The sequence below is a fragment of the Centrocercus urophasianus genome, unplaced genomic scaffold, assembly GCF_019232065.1.
Source record: "Centrocercus urophasianus isolate 14NV4802_14NV808 unplaced genomic scaffold, USGS_Curo_1.0 seq_22, whole genome shotgun sequence".
Classification (NCBI taxonomy): domain Eukaryota; kingdom Metazoa; phylum Chordata; class Aves; order Galliformes; family Phasianidae; genus Centrocercus; species Centrocercus urophasianus.
Window position 1 is genome coordinate 6,626,964 of NW_024884778.1, and position 18,864 is coordinate 6,645,827.

Here is an 18,864-nt window from a genome sequence, read left to right on the forward strand (position 1 = left end):
CCCTGTGCATGGTATCCATCAGCAAAAGTGTAGCATTAATTTGCCTTGATGCATCCCTCAGCTGAGCTGAGCACCTGCAATGCCAGATCTCTGCTGGCCTGGCTGCTGGGCTCCTCTGACAGCAGCACCATGTGTCTCTCTCACAGCCCCTTCTGAGAAATGTTCCTCTCCTCTTCATGGGAGATTTTTTTCCCTTAAGAATAAATCCAGTGAAGACTGGGAGCAGGTGAGATGTTAAAATGGAGATTTGAGTCCTCAAAGCTTGCCAGGCCTTCAGCAAGTTGAGGTTTGTGTTCTGGGGCTCTTCAGAGCAAAGTGGGACGTCTGTGTGCAACCGCGAGTTGCTGTTCTGTCAGCAAAGAAAACCTAAGCACTTAAGTATGTGCAAACAGCTGATGCATGCAGGAATATGGAGCAAGGTGCTCAACTGTCTTTCACTTAGGCATAACCCAAGCTGCTGGCTTAGTGTTGGACATCCCAAGGTGAATGCCTTGCTGGTGGAGGAGCTATAATTCATGCACCTCTAGCATTTGGCTTTGTTGCTCTCATTCAGGCTGCTCGTGGCAGCGCACTGATTTTACGGCCCTTTGGGATTTTTTTGGTACTTCACCTGCTTATGAAGTCTCCAGGTTTAATATCACAGAGACCAAAATGTTCATAGGTGGATAGGTATGGGCTGGCTGATGTAGCTCCTGAAGCATAATCCTGCTCCTTGCCCAATCTACTAAGCAGAGCTGGGTTTGCAGCCCATCATTAGCAGGAGAAACACCTCTGCAGGGACCCACTGCAGCACAGGCACGTCCCCAGGGAGCAGTGGTCCTGCCCCTCTTCTCCTTGGAGCTGGGAGTGGTGGTGAACCACCGTATCAGGTCACAGAAGCCCCGTTGATTGCACTCAGCCAGCTCTGTGGAAGCTGTTGTTTAACATTTATTTTCACTATTTTATTTTTCCTGTTATTCCTGTTGAAATACTCTAAGTTGAAAAGCTTGAATGTTCCAGATTGTTAGCACCTCAGATTTGTGGTACATTAATACCAGTTACCTGGAACAATATGATTTGAGTGTTTTTAAAAATCGTTTTAGAAAATGCTGCAAAAGAACTCAATAGATCTAAAGCACAAGCTCCAGGATTTAAACTCCTTGGTTTGTTTGCAGGATTTTTGCTGTAAATTTGCATCTTCTCCCATATAAATCTTACGTATGAACGCCTGGTGGGCGTTACCACTTTCCACTCCCCCCAGCATGCGTAACTTCTCAACCTTTGTGGAGTTAAATCCTGGAGCAAGCCAGACCTGCAGCTTTTGCTTTCAGTAGCAGGTGACATTTAAATTGCTTGAGTTTAACGATTTGTTAAAAGTATGGAGAGATTTGTTTCAATTGATCATAAAAGTATGTTAAGTCATACAGACACGATCTGCAATGCATCATCTACTCTGTAGGATACATGTTGTTCATATATTAGTGGCCAGATGCTGTCTTTAGGGAATGTAATGTTCTTATTTGAGCTAATAAAGTGCCACTGCCTCACCATAAAGCAAAACAACTCTGACTATATTGTGAAATTTGGAGCTGGAGCACTGTATTTTCATAGTATAATAACGAATGTGGCTTTCTGGTTTGCACAGTACTAATTATACAAGCATTTAACATATGCATGAAAAGATCTTTAAAGCTGTAGAGTATTATGGGATTTTTTAAACCTCTAAAATTACTTGCTTTACATCGAGCTTTTCACTCTGCCTGCCTTTTAACTCGACTTCTTGTACTACAGAAAATGTAGGCCGGTTAGTCACACCAGCTAAAAAGTTAGAAGACACAATACGTCTGGCAGAATTGGTAATTGAAGTCCTCCAACAAAACGAAGAGCACCACGCAGAGGTGAGCAGCGGTGCCCTGTGTCCTGCAGCTCTCGAGCAGGGTCCGGTCGGTTGCTGGTGGCTTTGCGTGCTTATGGGATGTCTCCTGAACAGGTGCTGGGTTATCTTTTCTAGAGGGCAGCCAGGGGGATGAAGTGTGATGGAGGCACATGGGACAGGTCAGGAAGACTGCTTTTCCATAGGGTAGGGAGGGCCAAAGGGGGAATTGATTACGTTCTGCTGTCTGCTACATCAGTCCGCAGCACCAGCAAGAGCCACGTATGTTCACCACCAGCTCCATACTAGAGCAAGCCCATCCTCTTAACTCTTCAGAGTGCTTTAATGGAAAGATTCATGTTTTAAAAACACTGAAACCATGTCAGGGGCAAATAGATGTTAGAGAACACTGAAGCTCGACCCTGGAAGCACTGAGCCTCACGGCAGCTGGCAGTGCTGCCAGGACAGTGCCACCTCGCAGGGACTGCCCCAGGCAGCGGCGTTGCCCACCCATGTAAGTATCTGCAGGATCGAGCCCTGTGTTGGCTGTAAATCTGGTGCTCTTGGCTAAGTATTGGAAAGTTGATCATTCTGAGTATCAGAGTGAGCAGTTACTGTGTATGACTGTAGGAATTGTTACACTCATTCACTCTTTTCTCTTTTCCTTCCCATTTTTGTATATACTCACTATATTTTGCGTTAAGAGCGTTTGATAAATAATTTCACAGTCACCTAAAAATCATTCCGGTGTATATTAAATTTGCAGTATAACTTAACTTATTGATAATACACAACAATCCACGACACCCAACTAATGCCTGCTTGCATATTTAAATTTCCTCCCTGTTTTTCTACTGTTCATTCAATCTTGGATGATCCTGTCAGGGGAAAGAGGTATGTGACTAAACCGAATGACACGAGTCACTCCTGTCATCTTTCGTGCATGCCCTCTCAGTGCCATGTTTCCTACTGGGATTTTACCTGGTTTGCCCTCGCTTCCGTAACTTTGACCAAAGAATGTAACAGCAACTCCCAGTCGGCTGCTTGTGGAGCTGGTAGCCTTACACAGAGGGTCAGTGTGGCGTAGCAGTCCAGTCCATGCATGTAGCAATGGGTATATTTTACGAGCGCTGCAGTTACATCCCAACACAACCCTACCCGCCTGGAATCTCTCCTCAGCCTGTTGTTACCTCTGTTGTTTTGCATTCACCTGATCTATAGTACACTGTGGTGGAGGTGGATTGAGTTCTACACAAGTGACTAGAATGGTAGTGTTCTTCCTCTGGTTTTGTCTGTATGTGCCTTGTACTGGATATACAGTATTTATATGTAGAGAGAGAATATACGTGGTGAAGAGCGAAATGAACCTCGCTTTTGCAAAAGCAGGGGTTGCCTGAGAGCTCTGCACTTACACACGAGCTGCAGGAGCTTGCCCGAGGATGATGAGTGCTTTATTCCACTCATCACCAGCTTAGGCTGTGTGTGCAACCAGCCTGGATAAAGCTGATTTTAAAGCACCAGTTGTTGGGAAAATAGTGGACTTTTGCAGCAGGCAGCTAGAGGGCCCGTGGTGTTCAGCCAGCTATGCTGCTCTGATCCTCACGTGGAGGAAGATTCAGAGCTGTTCTTCAATGTCTTCTGTGTCACAAGGCTTTGATTAGAGACAGAAGGTTAATGCCAACATGGGTAGGAGGCATCCTGGCCCCTTGTTCTGAATGGTGACCTGGAGGAGTGACATTTATCTCTGTCCAGAAGCCCAGCACTCTGTCGGTACGTTATTGAATCCCTGTCCCAAGGGTTTTTGTGGCATTTCAGTAGTGTTCAGGCAGTGGGCCAGCTCTCTGCACACTTGGAATTGCACCCAAAGGAACAGAGAGACGAGAGCCTGGCTGATTTATCACACCATCTTTATTATGTGTTACAGCCCCATTATCCTGCTCCTCTCAGTGAGAAGCGCTGAGATATTGCATGTTTTTTCAAATTATTCCAGATGAGAGGTTTTTTTCCATCTTGTCCTTCTGCCTGGAGGTGAGAAGGTTCAACCTGCAATGTGAGACTCCTTGGTCTGCTTTGGATGTTCAGCAGAATTAAATGGCATCACTTGCTGAAGGAATGCCTTCTTCTCTGAAAATCATGATTTTTTTTCTGTTACAATACACCCCTTTTTTTCCAAACATGGACATCCAGGCAGACATGCTAGTGAGAACCCAGAAAGCAAAACTCAGAGCATGGAATATGTTCAAAAGCCATTAGACCGAAAGTGTTGTGTCTTATCAGTGGGGTTAGTCCTACCCATCAGAAAGAAGCACAGACAAAAATGCAAAAGAGACAGTGGTGCCTTGGTCCTAGGTGAGAGCAGGAGGTCTCTGCCATAGCAATATCTCTCTCACCAGATATCTTCCAGCTCCATTTTTGTCTCCCTGGATGACTGATGGCACATGCCAGAGGCCGTGGTCTTCATGTATTTCTGAACTCATGTTCTCTCTCTATGTATACATATGTGTATATGTATATATGTATTTTAACCCTTTGAGGTCATACATATATACATGTGTATCCATGTGTAAAACATACAATAATAGGTGTGTTTGGCTAGAAAGAACACTTTTTTTTTTTTTGCCTTTACATTCAAGTAAAGCAGGTAAGTAGATGGTAAATACAGAAAATGTTACCATCTTGAAGGAGCTCTTCAAAGTGTGGTGGTTTTTCTCCCACTGCAGGAGGGTCTGTCCTCTGAGAATAGGGAGGAGGAGGTTGGGGAACCTGACATGAGTTAGAGACATGTGGAGATAAAATTTGACTCAACAGAAGGGAAATGGTGACTGATTTGGGCATTATTTCCCCCCTACACCCCCAAACAATGTGCTTTTCTTCCTCATTCTTTTAAAATAGCTTTTTTTTTTTTTCTTGTTCTTTGTGGAAGCAGGTTTTATTGCAGGACTCTGCAGCAATTACGTCGGGGTTGTTGCAGAAGATGCTCTCTCACTTCCCCTCTCTTCCACCCCCAGGACCTTACTTGCCACTGGCCTTTGGCTACTCTTCATCATACTAGACATTGGGCTGCCCAAACATCCCAGGGATGGAGTTGCTTCACAGCACGGTTCATCTCTTCCATGCCCACACCATAGGGCTGGCCCAGTACTAAAATTAGCTTGGGGTTCATTTGTTCTTTTTAGCTATTTTACATCTGAGCTGTGCTCTGGGTGTGTAATGCCCCATGTCACATCCAACCTATGCATGTCTTATCACCAGTTTATATCAACTCATGGAATAATAGCAGAGTGATGTCTGTCTGCTTTGTATTTTGAGGGACCAAAGGAATGGAAATAGTCCCAAAGACCTCCTGACAGCATCACTGCCTGGTGAGAAGTCAGTCCAAAATAGGAACTGTTATAGGGGTCTATGGCACTGACCTGGTTTGGGGGTATGAGTCCCTCCCTGTGGCCAAGAGAACCCACAGCTGGACTTGTTCTCTGTGTCTCTCTAGAACAGCATTAACCAAAAGCATTCTGCTTCAGTTAATCAAAACAGAACCCTAAGAAAACTAAAGTCTATCATGCTTATTCACATTTGCCAAAACCTTCCATCCAGGAGGCAAAAAACCCCTCCCTGAACTCAGTTCCTCTGAACTGAATGCTTTATGCCCAGTCTTTTCTGTTCTATCTCTAGTCTTCCTCCTATGCTAGAGGTTTCTTTCTCTTGCAAAGTGCTGAAAGCCATTTCTCAGATTCCTTAAGTCACTGAGTAATTTTCTGCTGCTTAGAAATTATAGCACATGGTCCTAACGACAGCCCTTCTCATACTGCATGTTCCCAGCCAGAAGTGATTACTAAACACGCATGCATGCGTCTGGAACATTCACATCTGAGCCATGTATGATGTGAATGTCACGTCAGAGGGCCCGTCCAGTGAGTCTGAAGGACCCATGTGCATGAGAATGAGTTACTTCACTGATCTTTTTTGGTTTTCAAGATTAGATATGTATATTTTTTTTCCTGCCTCTTTGAAAATACAGGCTTGTAGACTTATTTATTTATTTTTGAAAATCTTGGCATGTTGATAATGGAGCTTTGTTTCCTGATAAGTAGCATTAATGAAGGTGGTAGTGTATTTAGATGACGTGTGTAGCTGGCCATGTAAAATGAACAGTGCTGTAGTAACTTCCACAGGTGATGCTTGAATCGCTTCCAAATAAGAGTGAGTGGGACTTAGGGCAGATTTTAATGTCTTAGGCAGTTTTTAAAGAGAAATAGAAGTAGTGAAGCCAAATAAAATTTAAACTGCTGAATAACAGCATAAAACCCACCCACAATGAAGAAACTCCCCAGTTTCTATCATTTAGAATACAAATTAGTTGTTTTCTGATAATTAGCATAACTAAAGATGAATTCAGCAATTTATTGTAAATTGAACAGACAGAACCTTCTCTGCCACGTTACACCTGCCTGCCTTTATGGTGGAGCCCTGAATAGATCTTCTGCAAGAGACCTTTGTATGAAAGCAGCAGTGCCTAATTCCCATGATTAGCACTGTGTGTGCAGGCTAGCACTGGAAAGCACTGTTCTCTTTACAATAAAGGTAGTTTCCACGGGGCGCACATTTTTTGGAGATCTGTGGCCTAGCGTCCATGACTGTGCTTTACTGGAACTAACACACTGCTCTGTTATCTTTTTCTACCAAGGCCTTTGCTTGGTGGTCAGACTTAATGGTTGAGCACGCGGAGACCTTCCTGTCGCTGTTTGCGGTGGATATGGATGCTGCGTTAGAGGTGCAACCCCCCGACACGTGGGACAGCTTTCCACTCTTTCAGCTTCTAAACGATTTCCTCCGTAGTGACTGTATGTATTGTATTTTGGTCGTTTCTTTTCAGTGGGCGGCTCAGGTTACTGCTAATACTTCTCTGTGCTGCACAGAGAGCTGAGCTGGGTAGAGATGCACAGTGCAGACTCTTAGCATCGGCTTGGTTTGGTTCCACTCCCACTAGAAAAAAGCAATTCTCTGACGCACACACAGGCACCCCTAAGTCAAATGCCTCAGATGAAGGTGAGAAGTTGAACTTTTATTTTGCTTCATCTTCTCAAGTCTTTTGTAATGGCTGCCTGACAAGCAGGGAATTATGTACACCATCATTAAATGTGTGTGTTGTTTTATATGTGTGTACTGCATTTATTTAGCTTGGAGCAAACCAGTCCCTACTTTAAAATACCTCACCAAAGGGAGGAAAAGATTTAAATTAAATGAGAGTAAGAGGAATTCAGAAGCTTAGTGCTCTGTGAAATAAGGCGCTTCTCCAAGGCATGGAGAAGGCTCACGCCTTCAAACCCCACCACTCACGAAGCAGGGATTCATCTTCTGAGAGTGTCATGGTAGTGAGTAACTGAATAAGAAACAGTCCTCCTACCTGCAAAAGCCATAATGTTTGCCATGCAGTATTTCTTACACGCATTTTATTTGCAGGAAGTAACAATGTATTTGTAACTTGTAAGTCCGACATTAATGGGAAAGAAGATTTGTTGTCTGTTAATCTGTTTCAATTAAGAAGCCATTCCTGCTGTCTTTGTCGTGAGCTTTGGTGCACGATGCCAGCTCCTGTTCTGTTCTCACTTTCTTTCCGTTCACTGACAAACTCATTGTGTAATTAAGTGCCACGCTGTGGTTTGTTACAGAGCTTTTAGTAACAGTAGTTTCTTACTGTACTTTTATTTATCTATTCTAGATAATTTGTGCAATGGAAAGTTCCACAAACACCTCCAAGACCTGTTTGCTCCACTTGTTGTTAGATATGTCGATCTGATGGAGTCCTCAATTGCACAGTCAATTCACAGGGGCTTTGAGCGGGAGTCATGGGAGCCAGTAAAGTAAGGAAACCTCCTTTGATACAATCGGAATTTGGGTGCAAATGGATGGAGATTCGTACAGAGATGAATTAGCAAACATTAGATCGGACATGCAGAAAGTGCTTGATGTTTTCTAGTTGAATGCTAAGAATAGAAGGCCTGAACTCTTCAAGGTTTTGAAGTTAATGAAGGAAATGATATTTGCTTTTTGAAATGCATTGCTGCCTCAGTTCAAACTGTGTGCTTTTGGATGTGGAAGCATGAAAATGTGAAAACTTTCTTAGCTGGCATGGCTTTTTGGATCCCATCCTAAGAGGCCTTTTCCAGCGCTGCTCTTGAACTCAAATAACTCCTTTTCAGAACAAAAAACCTTGCTTTGCCATGTTCAGTACAGCCCCAGAACTTGAGTGAGTCATTGCTGTATTGATGTTTCCCAATACTCATTTTTTCTACCCACCCCATGGAGGGACAGCACGTCACCCCCACGGCTGGTGGTTGTCGGCTGCAACCCCAGCAGCTCAGCTTGTCCCAGCCTTAGGCAACTCCAGGGGTGCAGGAGGGACCAGCCCGGAGGGGATGTGATGTGATGAGCCACCTAGCAGAACCAGCTCCATTGGATGTGGAGGAGTAGGGGGTAGCCAGCAAGAAATGAGTGGCCTGAGAGAAATCCAAATGGAACTCAGGAGCCGGTGAATATAAAAATGTGGCATTTGCTTGAGATTGCTGCTGTTATTTCACAGGTTTTGAAGCACTGCTGAACCCTGCTGTGCTTGCTCTAGAAACTCATATCGGCTCCTGTGAAGGAAAAGAATAGACTTTTCCTTCTGTTAACAGTCTTAAAAGGGAAAGATTGACCCTATGCAAATACCACAAGGCTGACAGTGCCCCAGACTGGGGACTCAGACCAGCTGACTTCTGCAGATGTATTTTCCCTGCTTCTTTGTGATTCTCTAGGCAAAGTTAAGTGGCACTGTGCTCTCAGAGGTTGCTGTGTAAAAGAACGTGTGGTCTTTCAGGGCTTTTCACACCAAATATGTTCGGTTTACAAGGAAAAGAGATTTTGTTCAGCAGCCAGCCTCCCATATGCAACCTGGAATCTGATTACCCAGGTTTTTTCTTTTCTTTCGTGAGCATCCTCAGCATCCATAAGGATTCTGCCTGCCAAATCACAGGCCTTTTCTTGACACCTGATCATCTCCTCTGTTTTGAGTGGGGTTAAGTGGCTGGCGTTCAGGAGTCTCTCTCACTTTCCATTTGCTGTCTTTGGTCTGCAGGCTAACAAGATTAAAAATCCTAAAAAATCTTGTTTCAAATAAGCAGATGTGACCCAGAAAACATAGAAGAAATAGATCTTTCGAGTAGGAGAATGCCATTTTTACAGCCATTCCTTCAAGCAGAATTGCACTTCGAAGTTAGCATTAACTTCGGTTTCAGAGTTCTGCTTTAGCAATGAATCTGTTTGTATTTCCTGTCTGTTATGAAACAGAGGCAGTTAATTCAGTGTAACTGTCCACCTCGTTTGGGCAGTCACAAGCAATTCATTCTGCTTTTTTTTCTTTTTTTCAGAAGATGATATTATTTTGGCATTCAATGACTTGTGGCATAACTGTGGATGTACATGACTAGTTGGCTGTGATACTTGCCTGTCAAAATGCTTTGTCCCTGGGTATGCCAATATCTATCATTTTCAAGTTATCTTTGACACTTTTTCAAAGGTCTTTTCTCTGTTATGTTGTAGTGGCTTTGCCCTTTGGGCAGCTTCAGCTGCAGAATGCTTTGAGCATCACAGTTCCAAGCAAAAGCCCGGGGTGGATTATCTACGTGTCGTACAGCCTTCAGTATTAAAATGCTTTGTTCCAGCAGGGAAGTGGGTGCTTTTCACAAGAAGCTCATGTCCTTCTGGTGAAAGCATGAACTCTGGGTTTTTTTTCACTAGTTGGTATTTGTTCTTGGTCTCGCACACAGAGGTGTGAGTTGCAAATGCTGCCTTTGTGCAACCAGACCCAGCAAGGGGAGGAAACAGCAAGCAACAGAGGGTGACACATGCTGTGTGAAGGCAAAGGGGGGTGCTGTTCCTAAGACCTTATGACACCTTTAAGGCACTGCTCAGAACTAATTGTTGAGGATCTTCATCGTTTGCCTCCTGGGCAGACCAACTGCTCTTCTTTGGCGGATCTACAGTGAACTTGCAGGAAAAACTGAGGTCAGAGATATAGTTGGTTTCATTTGCCTTCCTGTGTCTATTTCCTTTTTACCTTATGTGTCCACTGAAGCACAGTTGAGTTTTCAGGTCAGTGATGCTCCAGTATTTCAGTCCAGCCAATTCCCATCCAAGTGGTGGCCTTCTGCTGCAGACTGTTCAGCAGAGCCTTTCTGGAACTGGGCCCACTGTCAGAACGTGGCTCCATGGCTTTCCTCTGCTTTGAAGAAAGGCCTTCAGGTTGGCCAGGAAGGGCAGGTCATTATAAATGTCTGCTGCACAGAGCCTCCTGCAGTCCCACATCAATTCTCCGCAGTGAAGTGCAAGAAGGAAGTCTCATTATCTTCTTTGAGCCAGGAAACTATTCCACAGAACAGAGACTTTGAAAGGGTATCTCTACATCATGCTTGCAATCACGGCTGAAATATGTAGCCCACCATAACCTGACCAGATGGCAGTTTGCAAGCATGTATTTCTTCTATTTTCATTGCTGAATACTCTGCACCTTATGCTACGAAGAGTTAGGTATAGAAATCACAAACAGTGAGGGAGATACTGTGAAGTACTGAAAACACGGGGGAAAAAGCACCGATGTGACGTGCTCATGAGGGCTCTGTAAGCTGCCTCTGCAGAGCTGCTGAATTTGCAGGGGGTCCTTGCCCTATAGCTAGAGCAGCTGGTGTGCTCGTATGAATCCATGCAGAGAAGCGTGGAACACTTGTCCCTCGCACAGTCATCCAAATACGGAGGATACAGAGCAGGTCTGTTCTCTGGTGAGCTGAGAGGTCTTGGAAAAGTAGGGTTGTGCAATGGGTTTTTCGTGCTAGCTTCCCAGAGAATGCCGATTGATCTGCAGCCAGCAGACACGTATGTGTGTGTGTGTGTCTCTGTGTGTGTGTGTCTGTCTTGGAAGATCTTTCTGAGCAAATGCTAAAGCCGGTGCGGGGACAGCCGGTTTGAGCTGCTCGATGAGGAGGTTACTCACTGACCTGAGGCTGTCCCTGCTGCACTCTCATCCCGCCTTTAACATCTGCTGATTGCTCACTAACCCTTTGCAAACTTTATAAGTTTATCCTTCACATAAAATGCAAGAAATGGAACTGTGTGATTATATTAATCGTTGGAAGAGGATGTACTACAAAGCTATAGTGCTAGCGAAAAATGTTTCCCCTTCAAAGAAAGCACTGCTGTAGTGAAAATGAGTATTTTCGTTACTATTCTGGATGTCAGTCAGAGAGAGGAAGAGCACAGGTTTGACTGCCTACTTCACTATAAGCTCTTTGCTTCACATCAAGGCTTTTGTGAAAAGATTTGCTCTCGAGCATTTGCTCATCCTAGGCAGGAAGGTAGTGAGCATATCTGGTGATGGAAGAGACAGGTGTCTGCCTCTTCAATCCGTAAACCATCACGTAGGACCTAAGCTACATCAGGGCCAGGGCTCGCTTTTAGCTCTGCTCTGAAACCAGGAAGGAGACCCTTTGGTAAAAGCACAGTGATTTCCTGCCCTCCTTCCAGTCCTGGGGCAGCCCTGCAGGAGTGGCCTCTGTGCATTGCTACATGTTTCCTGCCATCAGCACCACAGCACGGTGAGCGTGGGGATGCTGGCACGGTGTGCTGCCAGTCTGTCTGCATGAGAATTCCCTCGCAGGCAGCACAGGTGAAAGCCATCTCCATTGCCAACAAATGGGGTGAAGCAGAAGAAACCAAGATAACAAGCAGTATAGCTCCAGAGTGTACATCTTTTCTCAAACATATCAGGATCCAGTCCCAAAGCTTCTTAAATGAGACAGCCCTCATCTTGTTGATCCAAATGCCCACATTCCCTGCCTGATGGCTGAGGTTATATATAGCCATCTATATTAAATAGGCATGGCTAGCTTTTAGAAACAGTTTCTTGTCTTGGACCTGTGGTTTTTATGGTCTGAGCAACTGCAGGCTGGAACATTTGTTGGTAATATTAATCATTTTTTACAGGTCTCACTGGAACTGTTAGTCAGATAATTAGATGAGTTGAACCTGCAAAATTGTGCATGTCAATTCAGGAGAATATTTTTAAAATTAGTTACTGTATGTTAACGTAATATACGGCATTACTTTGCTGTTCTGTTTCCTTTTAGGAGTACTAACTTATTCTTGCAACATATCCTTGCATCAGCAAAATAATGTGTTGTATAAAAGAAATATGTTTCCGTGTGAATATAGTATACTGTTTACTCTAGAAGTCACATTTTATTAATACAGTGTTTTTATTAATATAACACTGTCACTTCTTGAATTTTAATATTAAAACCAAAGGTCCTCTGATTTATGTATTTACCATCTGGCTAAGTTATTTAAGTTGCTTTTCCTTATACATTTATATGTTGTCCACCTCTTGCTATTTCTTTATTCCACAGCAGTATCTAACCACATGCACTGCCATTTCTGAAGATTTCACGCACTCTCCATCACTGTGAAGTCTGTCTCATTCACTAATCATATCTTAATAGGCAGATACAGTATGAATGGAAACAATGGGTAGCTTTGTTGCATCAGTAAATTCTCCTATCTGCTTACTGTCTCACAAAGAGAGCAAGCAGATGAAGTGAAGTCCAATCTACTAAGAAGCATAGAAACAAAAGGAAGCAAGAACAGACTTTTTTTTTTCCCACTGGAAGAAGGATTTGGATTGTGTTTTTTCCACCAAAGGAAGCCTGAATGCTGAAGTTGGATTTATGCACATCAACAGAGAAGCTTCAGCAGTACAACCCAAAGCTGAAAGCCTGAAGTCCTGATTCCACTTTTACCGAGCTCAAATAATGATCCAGAAAAGATGGTGTTTTGCAAACTTCAGGCATGTGGTGTTGCTATACCACACATTGTTTCAGGAAAAACAATGTTTCAGACTAAATTAATACACTAGCCCATTTTTAAAAGATCTCTTTTTGCATAACAGTTGCATATCTGAAAATGCTTATTAGAGTCATGATGCTCAAGAACACTTGGTTCGTAAATTAACTTTTGATTGCCTTAATCACTCCCTGGCCCATTTCCAGCCAAGAAACATTCATATACCAGCCCTAAGTGTATCAGGTGCAATTCATTCAAAGTGCACATATTAGACCTGGACAACCTGAGAGACACAGAAATGCAAGGTTGAGTTTAGGGCACAAGTCTTCCTTTAGGAAGCGATTAATCCAGATTTTAGCATAGCTTTGTTATTTTTAGAGTAAAGAAAAACGAGTGTTTTTGGAGTGAAATTCTGGTTTCGTTGAATTTAGTAGCAAGAAAAACTCTGAAGAACTTCAGCAGAGTTAGTATTTCAAACTGTGTTTATTATTTTGAGTCCTGATGCCAAGAAAAGCACGCTGACTTTTCTGGGAGCTCGCTTCGTTCAGCTATTTCATGTATCCATCCAACCTGAGTGTCTTGAACTGAGACTCACTTCCTTACCAGATAGGTTTTTCCAAGAAAAGGTTGCTTCCTGTACTTTGAAATGGTATCAGGAATTGAAGGTTAAGTTATTTTGTGTGGGTGTTTGAGTACTCTGTTAATCTGCTACTTTGTGATTCCTCTTCTTCTTTCATTCTTTTTTTTTTTTTTTTTAAGTAACTTGTTTTTTTATTGCAGACTGCAAGAACAGTACACTTGAGCTTCCATACCCATGCTTCTTTCTCAAATGTTTTGCTTTAGTTTCCTAACTGTCGTCGTGCTGTGAATTCTGCAGATTTGTTTATAAGTGTCACGTGCTTCTGCTACATCTGCATTGTCACTGTTATGGTATTTTTTCTTTCTGTCTGTTTCTTCCACAGGAGTTTAACAAGTAATCTGCCCAATGTGAATCTACCAAATGTGAATCTCCCTAAAGTACCAAATCTACCAGTTAACATCCCACTAGGCATCCCACAAATGCCTAGCTTTTCTGCACCGTCATGGATGGCTGCTATTTATGATTCTGAGTGTGTATTCAGTTCAAATTAGATCTCATTTAAATTTAAAGTCATCTTGGCATGGATATGTATTGTTTGTTTCTGTGCATTATATAAAACTTTAAAGAGTGATACAGTTAATTAGACGTTTTCTGAATGAGACACTGGTGAATTTCTGGCAAGTGTATTTTGAGGGTTTTTTGTATAAATCTTCAAAATTTTCTTACTCCCACTGAGAGTTTGAGCAAGTATCTTGCTTTACAAAACAGCTGTCACCAATGGGACACGTTCTGGCCAACATATGAAACACGGAGTGCATAATGGGAAACGATGTGTCTCAGAAAAGAGTTTTGTCCAAAAGAGAAGATGAGCCAACTTCAATGCCAGTCAACCAATTTCTGTGGACCAGATGTAGATCTAACACTGAATTTTATTTAATGCAAGTTCCACATTCCCCAGATGATAATTACTGTCTTGATTTTGATGAAACAGATGAAACAGGAAAAACTCTTATTCGGGTTGTGAGAGGGCCCAGAGAGCAATTGAAATTCCACGTCCATCACTGTAGCCTGGGTAATCCTTTGGCCAACTAAAGAAAGATATTTGCAAAATGATCCTTTGACTGTGGATGGAGAAAATGGGCACTGTGTTAATGTAGTTGCCCCCTAGGAGCCTTGGGCTCTACTCTGGCTCCCTGTGTGAGCTCGAGGTGCTCAGGAGGGCAGCTCTGCTTATCCCCATCTGAGTACACATCAGGCAACTTCTGCTCTCACTCCAGTTTTCCCCCTAAAGGTTCCAGCCACCAACCAATGCAGAGAGGAGTAGAAGTGGGCTAAGCCCAGGCTGCTGCTCTGGAGGCAGCTGTCTCCTAAGGTGTCCTAACGCAGGACTTTGGATCACTCCATTTCTCCTGGGTTAACTACAGTTATGCTAATATGAGATGGTCTCAGTCAGCTCCGTACAGCTGAATTGCTTTTTCCCTACCGTGTCCTTTCTCTTAAAGGATAAAACCAAAGAAGCTTCCCAGATTCTCCCCCATCACTGTTACTGGAACACCCTAGTTTACATCTACACCTGGGGTCCACCAAATGCCTCTGCCATGCACAGACGTTGCTGTAGAGCACGTGGTAATGAACCATAAGTAAAGCAAACACTGGTATTTAATTTTTTATTAGATTATAAATTTTTTTTTGTTTCAAAACGATACAACTCATATTCATGCTAAGAGAGCTATATTAAAGGCTAGATTAGGCAGTTGCCTGTAAAGAATACTTGAAAGTTTTAATCTTTTTCTCTGTGCATGCTGTGTGGTATTGCCCTTGAAAAGATAAGAATCATGTCATGACAGAAAATTGGATAATCCCTCTGAAAATGTGAGCATTAATAGTATATTGCAAGCTGCCTGTGTGACTAGAGTAATTGCAGTGCTCACGAGCAAAATATTAACAGTGCAACTTGGAAGCAAATCTAATATAATCTAATATATTGTTTACTCGCATGTAGTCCTAATCAAAAGTGAGAAAAAGACCAAAAATAATAATTCTAAAATTTTGAAACCAAATGGGTGTGATAATGTTGCTGTGGTAAATACCAATTACTGCATTTGCACATACTTAATTATTTCAGACATAAATCCGTGCATTTCCAAAACTGGGTTTAGACTGCTAAAGCTTACGTTCACCCGAGCAGAGGTTTGAACCAGGAGAAACCAAAGATCAGTGGCTAGATGAGCACTGGAGCCTTCTGCACACTTGTCCCCTGGTTGAAGGAAATGCCTGATTCTTTATCTTTTCACTTTCCTGGTTTCCTTTTACTCACCCATCCCCTCCATCAAGGATGTGTTACCTGTCGCTTAGTGTCAGATCTGTTTCTCTTGCCATGGAGGTGACCCATCCTCTCTATCGTTGTCCCTGCTAGCACAGGAGCACAGGGCCCTGGCATGTTGGGACCATGGTTTTCACCTGGTGGTAGCCACGTACGCGTTGGCTCCGATTTCCTCTGGCATTAACTCAATGCAGCTGGCATCTGTCACAATAGAAACACCCTCCCTCGTCTGTTTCTATAGATGATGTCGGCACAAGTGGTGATGCATGGTGTGCTAAATATCTTACAAATTACTGTGTTAGCATTAGTGGTATGCGAGGAGGGGGTCGAAACTCTTAAAGCTCCCTTGGCAATTGTTCTGAAAAAAGTGAGGGAGATGGAGAGAGGGAGGGAGAAGGGCTATGGATGCATAAATTTCTCTGCACAAACAGAGCACCATCGAGTTCTATATTTTTGTTCTGTCAGTGGAGGGTTGGGAGATATAATTATACTGTGAAAAGAGCCGGTGTAGCTGCAGGACCAAAGACTTCCATCTGGGCAAGGGTGTGGGTTCGAGAATACAAGCTATGGAGAGAAATTTAGAGTTTTGTGACGGGCCAAAGATGTTGCAAAAGAAATTATAAAAAAAAAAAAAGGAAAATCTGTTGTCCTATAGATGCCTTTGCAAGAGGCGGATCTGTGGAGAGGTGCAGCAGTCAATCCAGCCAGAAGTCCTGGCTATGAGATGCCCAGCGCCCTCAGCTCCATGGACTGAGCCCCGTTTTGTTGCAGCTGTTAAGAGCTAACGCGTGTCCTCGCGCACCACTTGTTAGCACTGCCCTTCCCCGGAGCCGGGCCCTCAGCGGGCGGGACGAGGCCACCTAAAGATACGGTTTGGAGGGGGGAGGATTGCATGAGACCCCACATCTTAATAACTGCATACGTTTCGGTATGGTAGTTATTATTGACCGAGGATTTTCTACCGCAGTTTCTGGCCTTAGTTCTTAATAATCGCATACGTTCATGTGGTTATTAACTAAGGCTGATTTTTACCATACACACATTCTTCCTGTTGATATGTGTGACTCGGTGTTGTCTCACTCATCTGGTCTGGAGAGTTTTGTGAGTTATGACAGCAAGGTAGATTAGGCAACTGTATGGTAAAACTCAAAATCCTGATGGTGGAGATTGCCAGCGTTGTCCTGTGTATGAAACTACTGTCTGCTCCACACTTGTTGCAGGAATGGTCTCCACATCAGGTTACAGAGAACCTGATGCCACCTATGACTTTTGTTCTCCTTTTGCCCTGCCAGCAATGGATCAGGCACCTCAGAAGACCTGTTCTGGAAACTGGATGCACTACAGACCTTCATCCGGGATTTGCACTGGCCTGAGGAGGAGTTTGGGAAACACTTGGAGCAGCGCTTGAAGCTTATGGCGAGTGACATGATCGAGTCCTGTGTGAAGAGGTATGTGTGCACACGAGCTAGACAGGAGCTCACAGGGAGCAGCACTTGGTTTTGTCTCACTATCAGAGCTTTACTCATGGCCCCAGCTCACCTCTGCCCAGCACCAGCTGAGCACAAAGGCACCCACTGCTGTGAGCTGTGAGCTGTGGGCTCCACAAGCACATCTGCCTGTTGAGACTCTGCAGAGTGTGTATTCATATGGCAGTGATGAGTTGATCATTGGAATGGATGATCTTAGTGGTCTTTTCCAACCTTAATTATTCTGTGATTCTGTATTCACAAGAATGCAGTAAGGCAGTGAACCACCCACAGTTTCAAGCTTTACGGGCTGTTAACTTGTTGGCACCTCACGAGAGGTTGAGTCTTTGTAAGTGCAGTTTGGTGTCAGCAGGGCTGAATGCTGAAGGCATAGCCCCGAGTAAGATCCCAGCTAGAAAACACAGATCCATGAGGAAAAAAAAGAAAAAAGAAAGAAAATAAAAAAGAAAAAGTGGTTCCTAAATGGTGATAGTGTAGCTTGGCACACAGGCTTCACATCTGCTGTTGAAAGAATAAAGCCAGTGTATCATCAGCGCGTTGCAGGATGCTCACCTGCAGATCTTCCAAAAGAGAGAGGTTTCTTTAAAAACTTTCAAATACACAGGCAGCTGTCATTCTGAAAACAAAATGTTAGCATTAAATTGTCAAACTTCCCACAGTAATTTATGTTCATTTGGTGTCAGAGCTGATTAGGCAAGAGGAAGAAATGAACTTTGCATTCCATCGCGCAAAAATTAATAGACAAAGAGACAGACCAAAGGCAAAACGAGTGCCAAATCCAGCTGGTACTGCTAATAATAGATGCAATGTGTGATGTGGCTGTTCTGTACCGCAGTTGCCTGGCCACTCTGCAAGCGTGAGCATGGGGTTTGTTGTTCACACGTTCTCACAGTCTGGATATCCAGCGTCACCATAGAAGAGGGCATGGTTGCTCCCTGAGACGGAAGCAGGAGGCTCGCCTGCTGGCAGCAGGCAGCTCAAGGCCAGCTCTCACCCTGCTGAAAGGAATGAAGTGGCCGTGGTGTCTTTTGGTTTGAGCAAGTCACCTTACATTGCACCAGCTGGTTTTAGTCCTTTGGCTGGCATGAAAGCCAATCTTCAGTTGTCAGGTCATTATTTAAGAGTGAATGCAGCGTTGTTTGTTCCTGTTCTGCTGGAGCCAGCACAGGGCAGTTTCTGGGTTCTGCTCCTTTTGAAACTGGACTTTGCCCCATCCCAGGAGGTGTTCAAGGCCAGGTTGGATGTGGTCCTGGGCAACCAGATCTGGTGCCCGCTTGTTGGCAGACCTACCCATGACACAGGAATAGAACTAGATGATATCAGAGGTCGTTTCCAACCCAAGCCGTTCTATGATTCATGATACAACAGGCAACTTTGCTGCATCTGCAGTGCAGCTGTAGCCATGATGATCTGCAGAAATAAGATTAGGTGAGGTTGGCTGAGATAACTGGGAAAAATAAGCACATTTTCAGGTACTTCTGAGGAAGGATTTTTGTGCCTAAGAGCTGGCTTTTTCCCTGTTGCTCCAACCCTTCTGCAAATAAGTTGCCCCTCTGCAAAAACCTGGCCCAGCTTGTAATGGTATGACTATATATAATGGTTCTGAGCATAAGTAGGAATATGCTCATCTCTGTGAGGAGATGGAAAATCCCAGTCACTTTTGGTCCTTTCAGTAATTATCAAGATTCTAGTCCCCGAGTCCAGGCTAAATCTGGCACTGGTAATTAAATCAGTTCAAATGCCACTGCTGATGTAA

General features: G+C 43.7%; 1 protein-coding gene across 3 annotated transcripts in view; it reads left to right on the top strand.

Annotated features, from left to right (window-relative positions):
- CADPS (calcium dependent secretion activator) overlaps window positions 1-18,864 on the top strand; it is a 173,076-nt gene that overhangs the window by 125,552 nt on the left and 28,660 nt on the right. For 2 of the 3 annotated variants that reach the window (XM_042823752.1, XM_042823750.1), the window contains 4 exons: window positions 1,771-1,877; window positions 6,534-6,690; window positions 7,569-7,710; window positions 16,914-17,069. In XM_042823752.1, the coding sequence (XP_042679686.1) occupies window positions 1,771-1,877; window positions 6,534-6,690; window positions 7,569-7,710; window positions 16,914-17,069 (562 nt within the window). Of the gene's footprint in view, window positions 1-1,770; window positions 1,878-6,533; window positions 6,691-7,568; window positions 7,711-13,680; window positions 13,828-16,913; window positions 17,070-18,864 lie in introns of all 3 variants that reach the window. The other variant, XM_042823751.1, reaches the window with a different exon arrangement.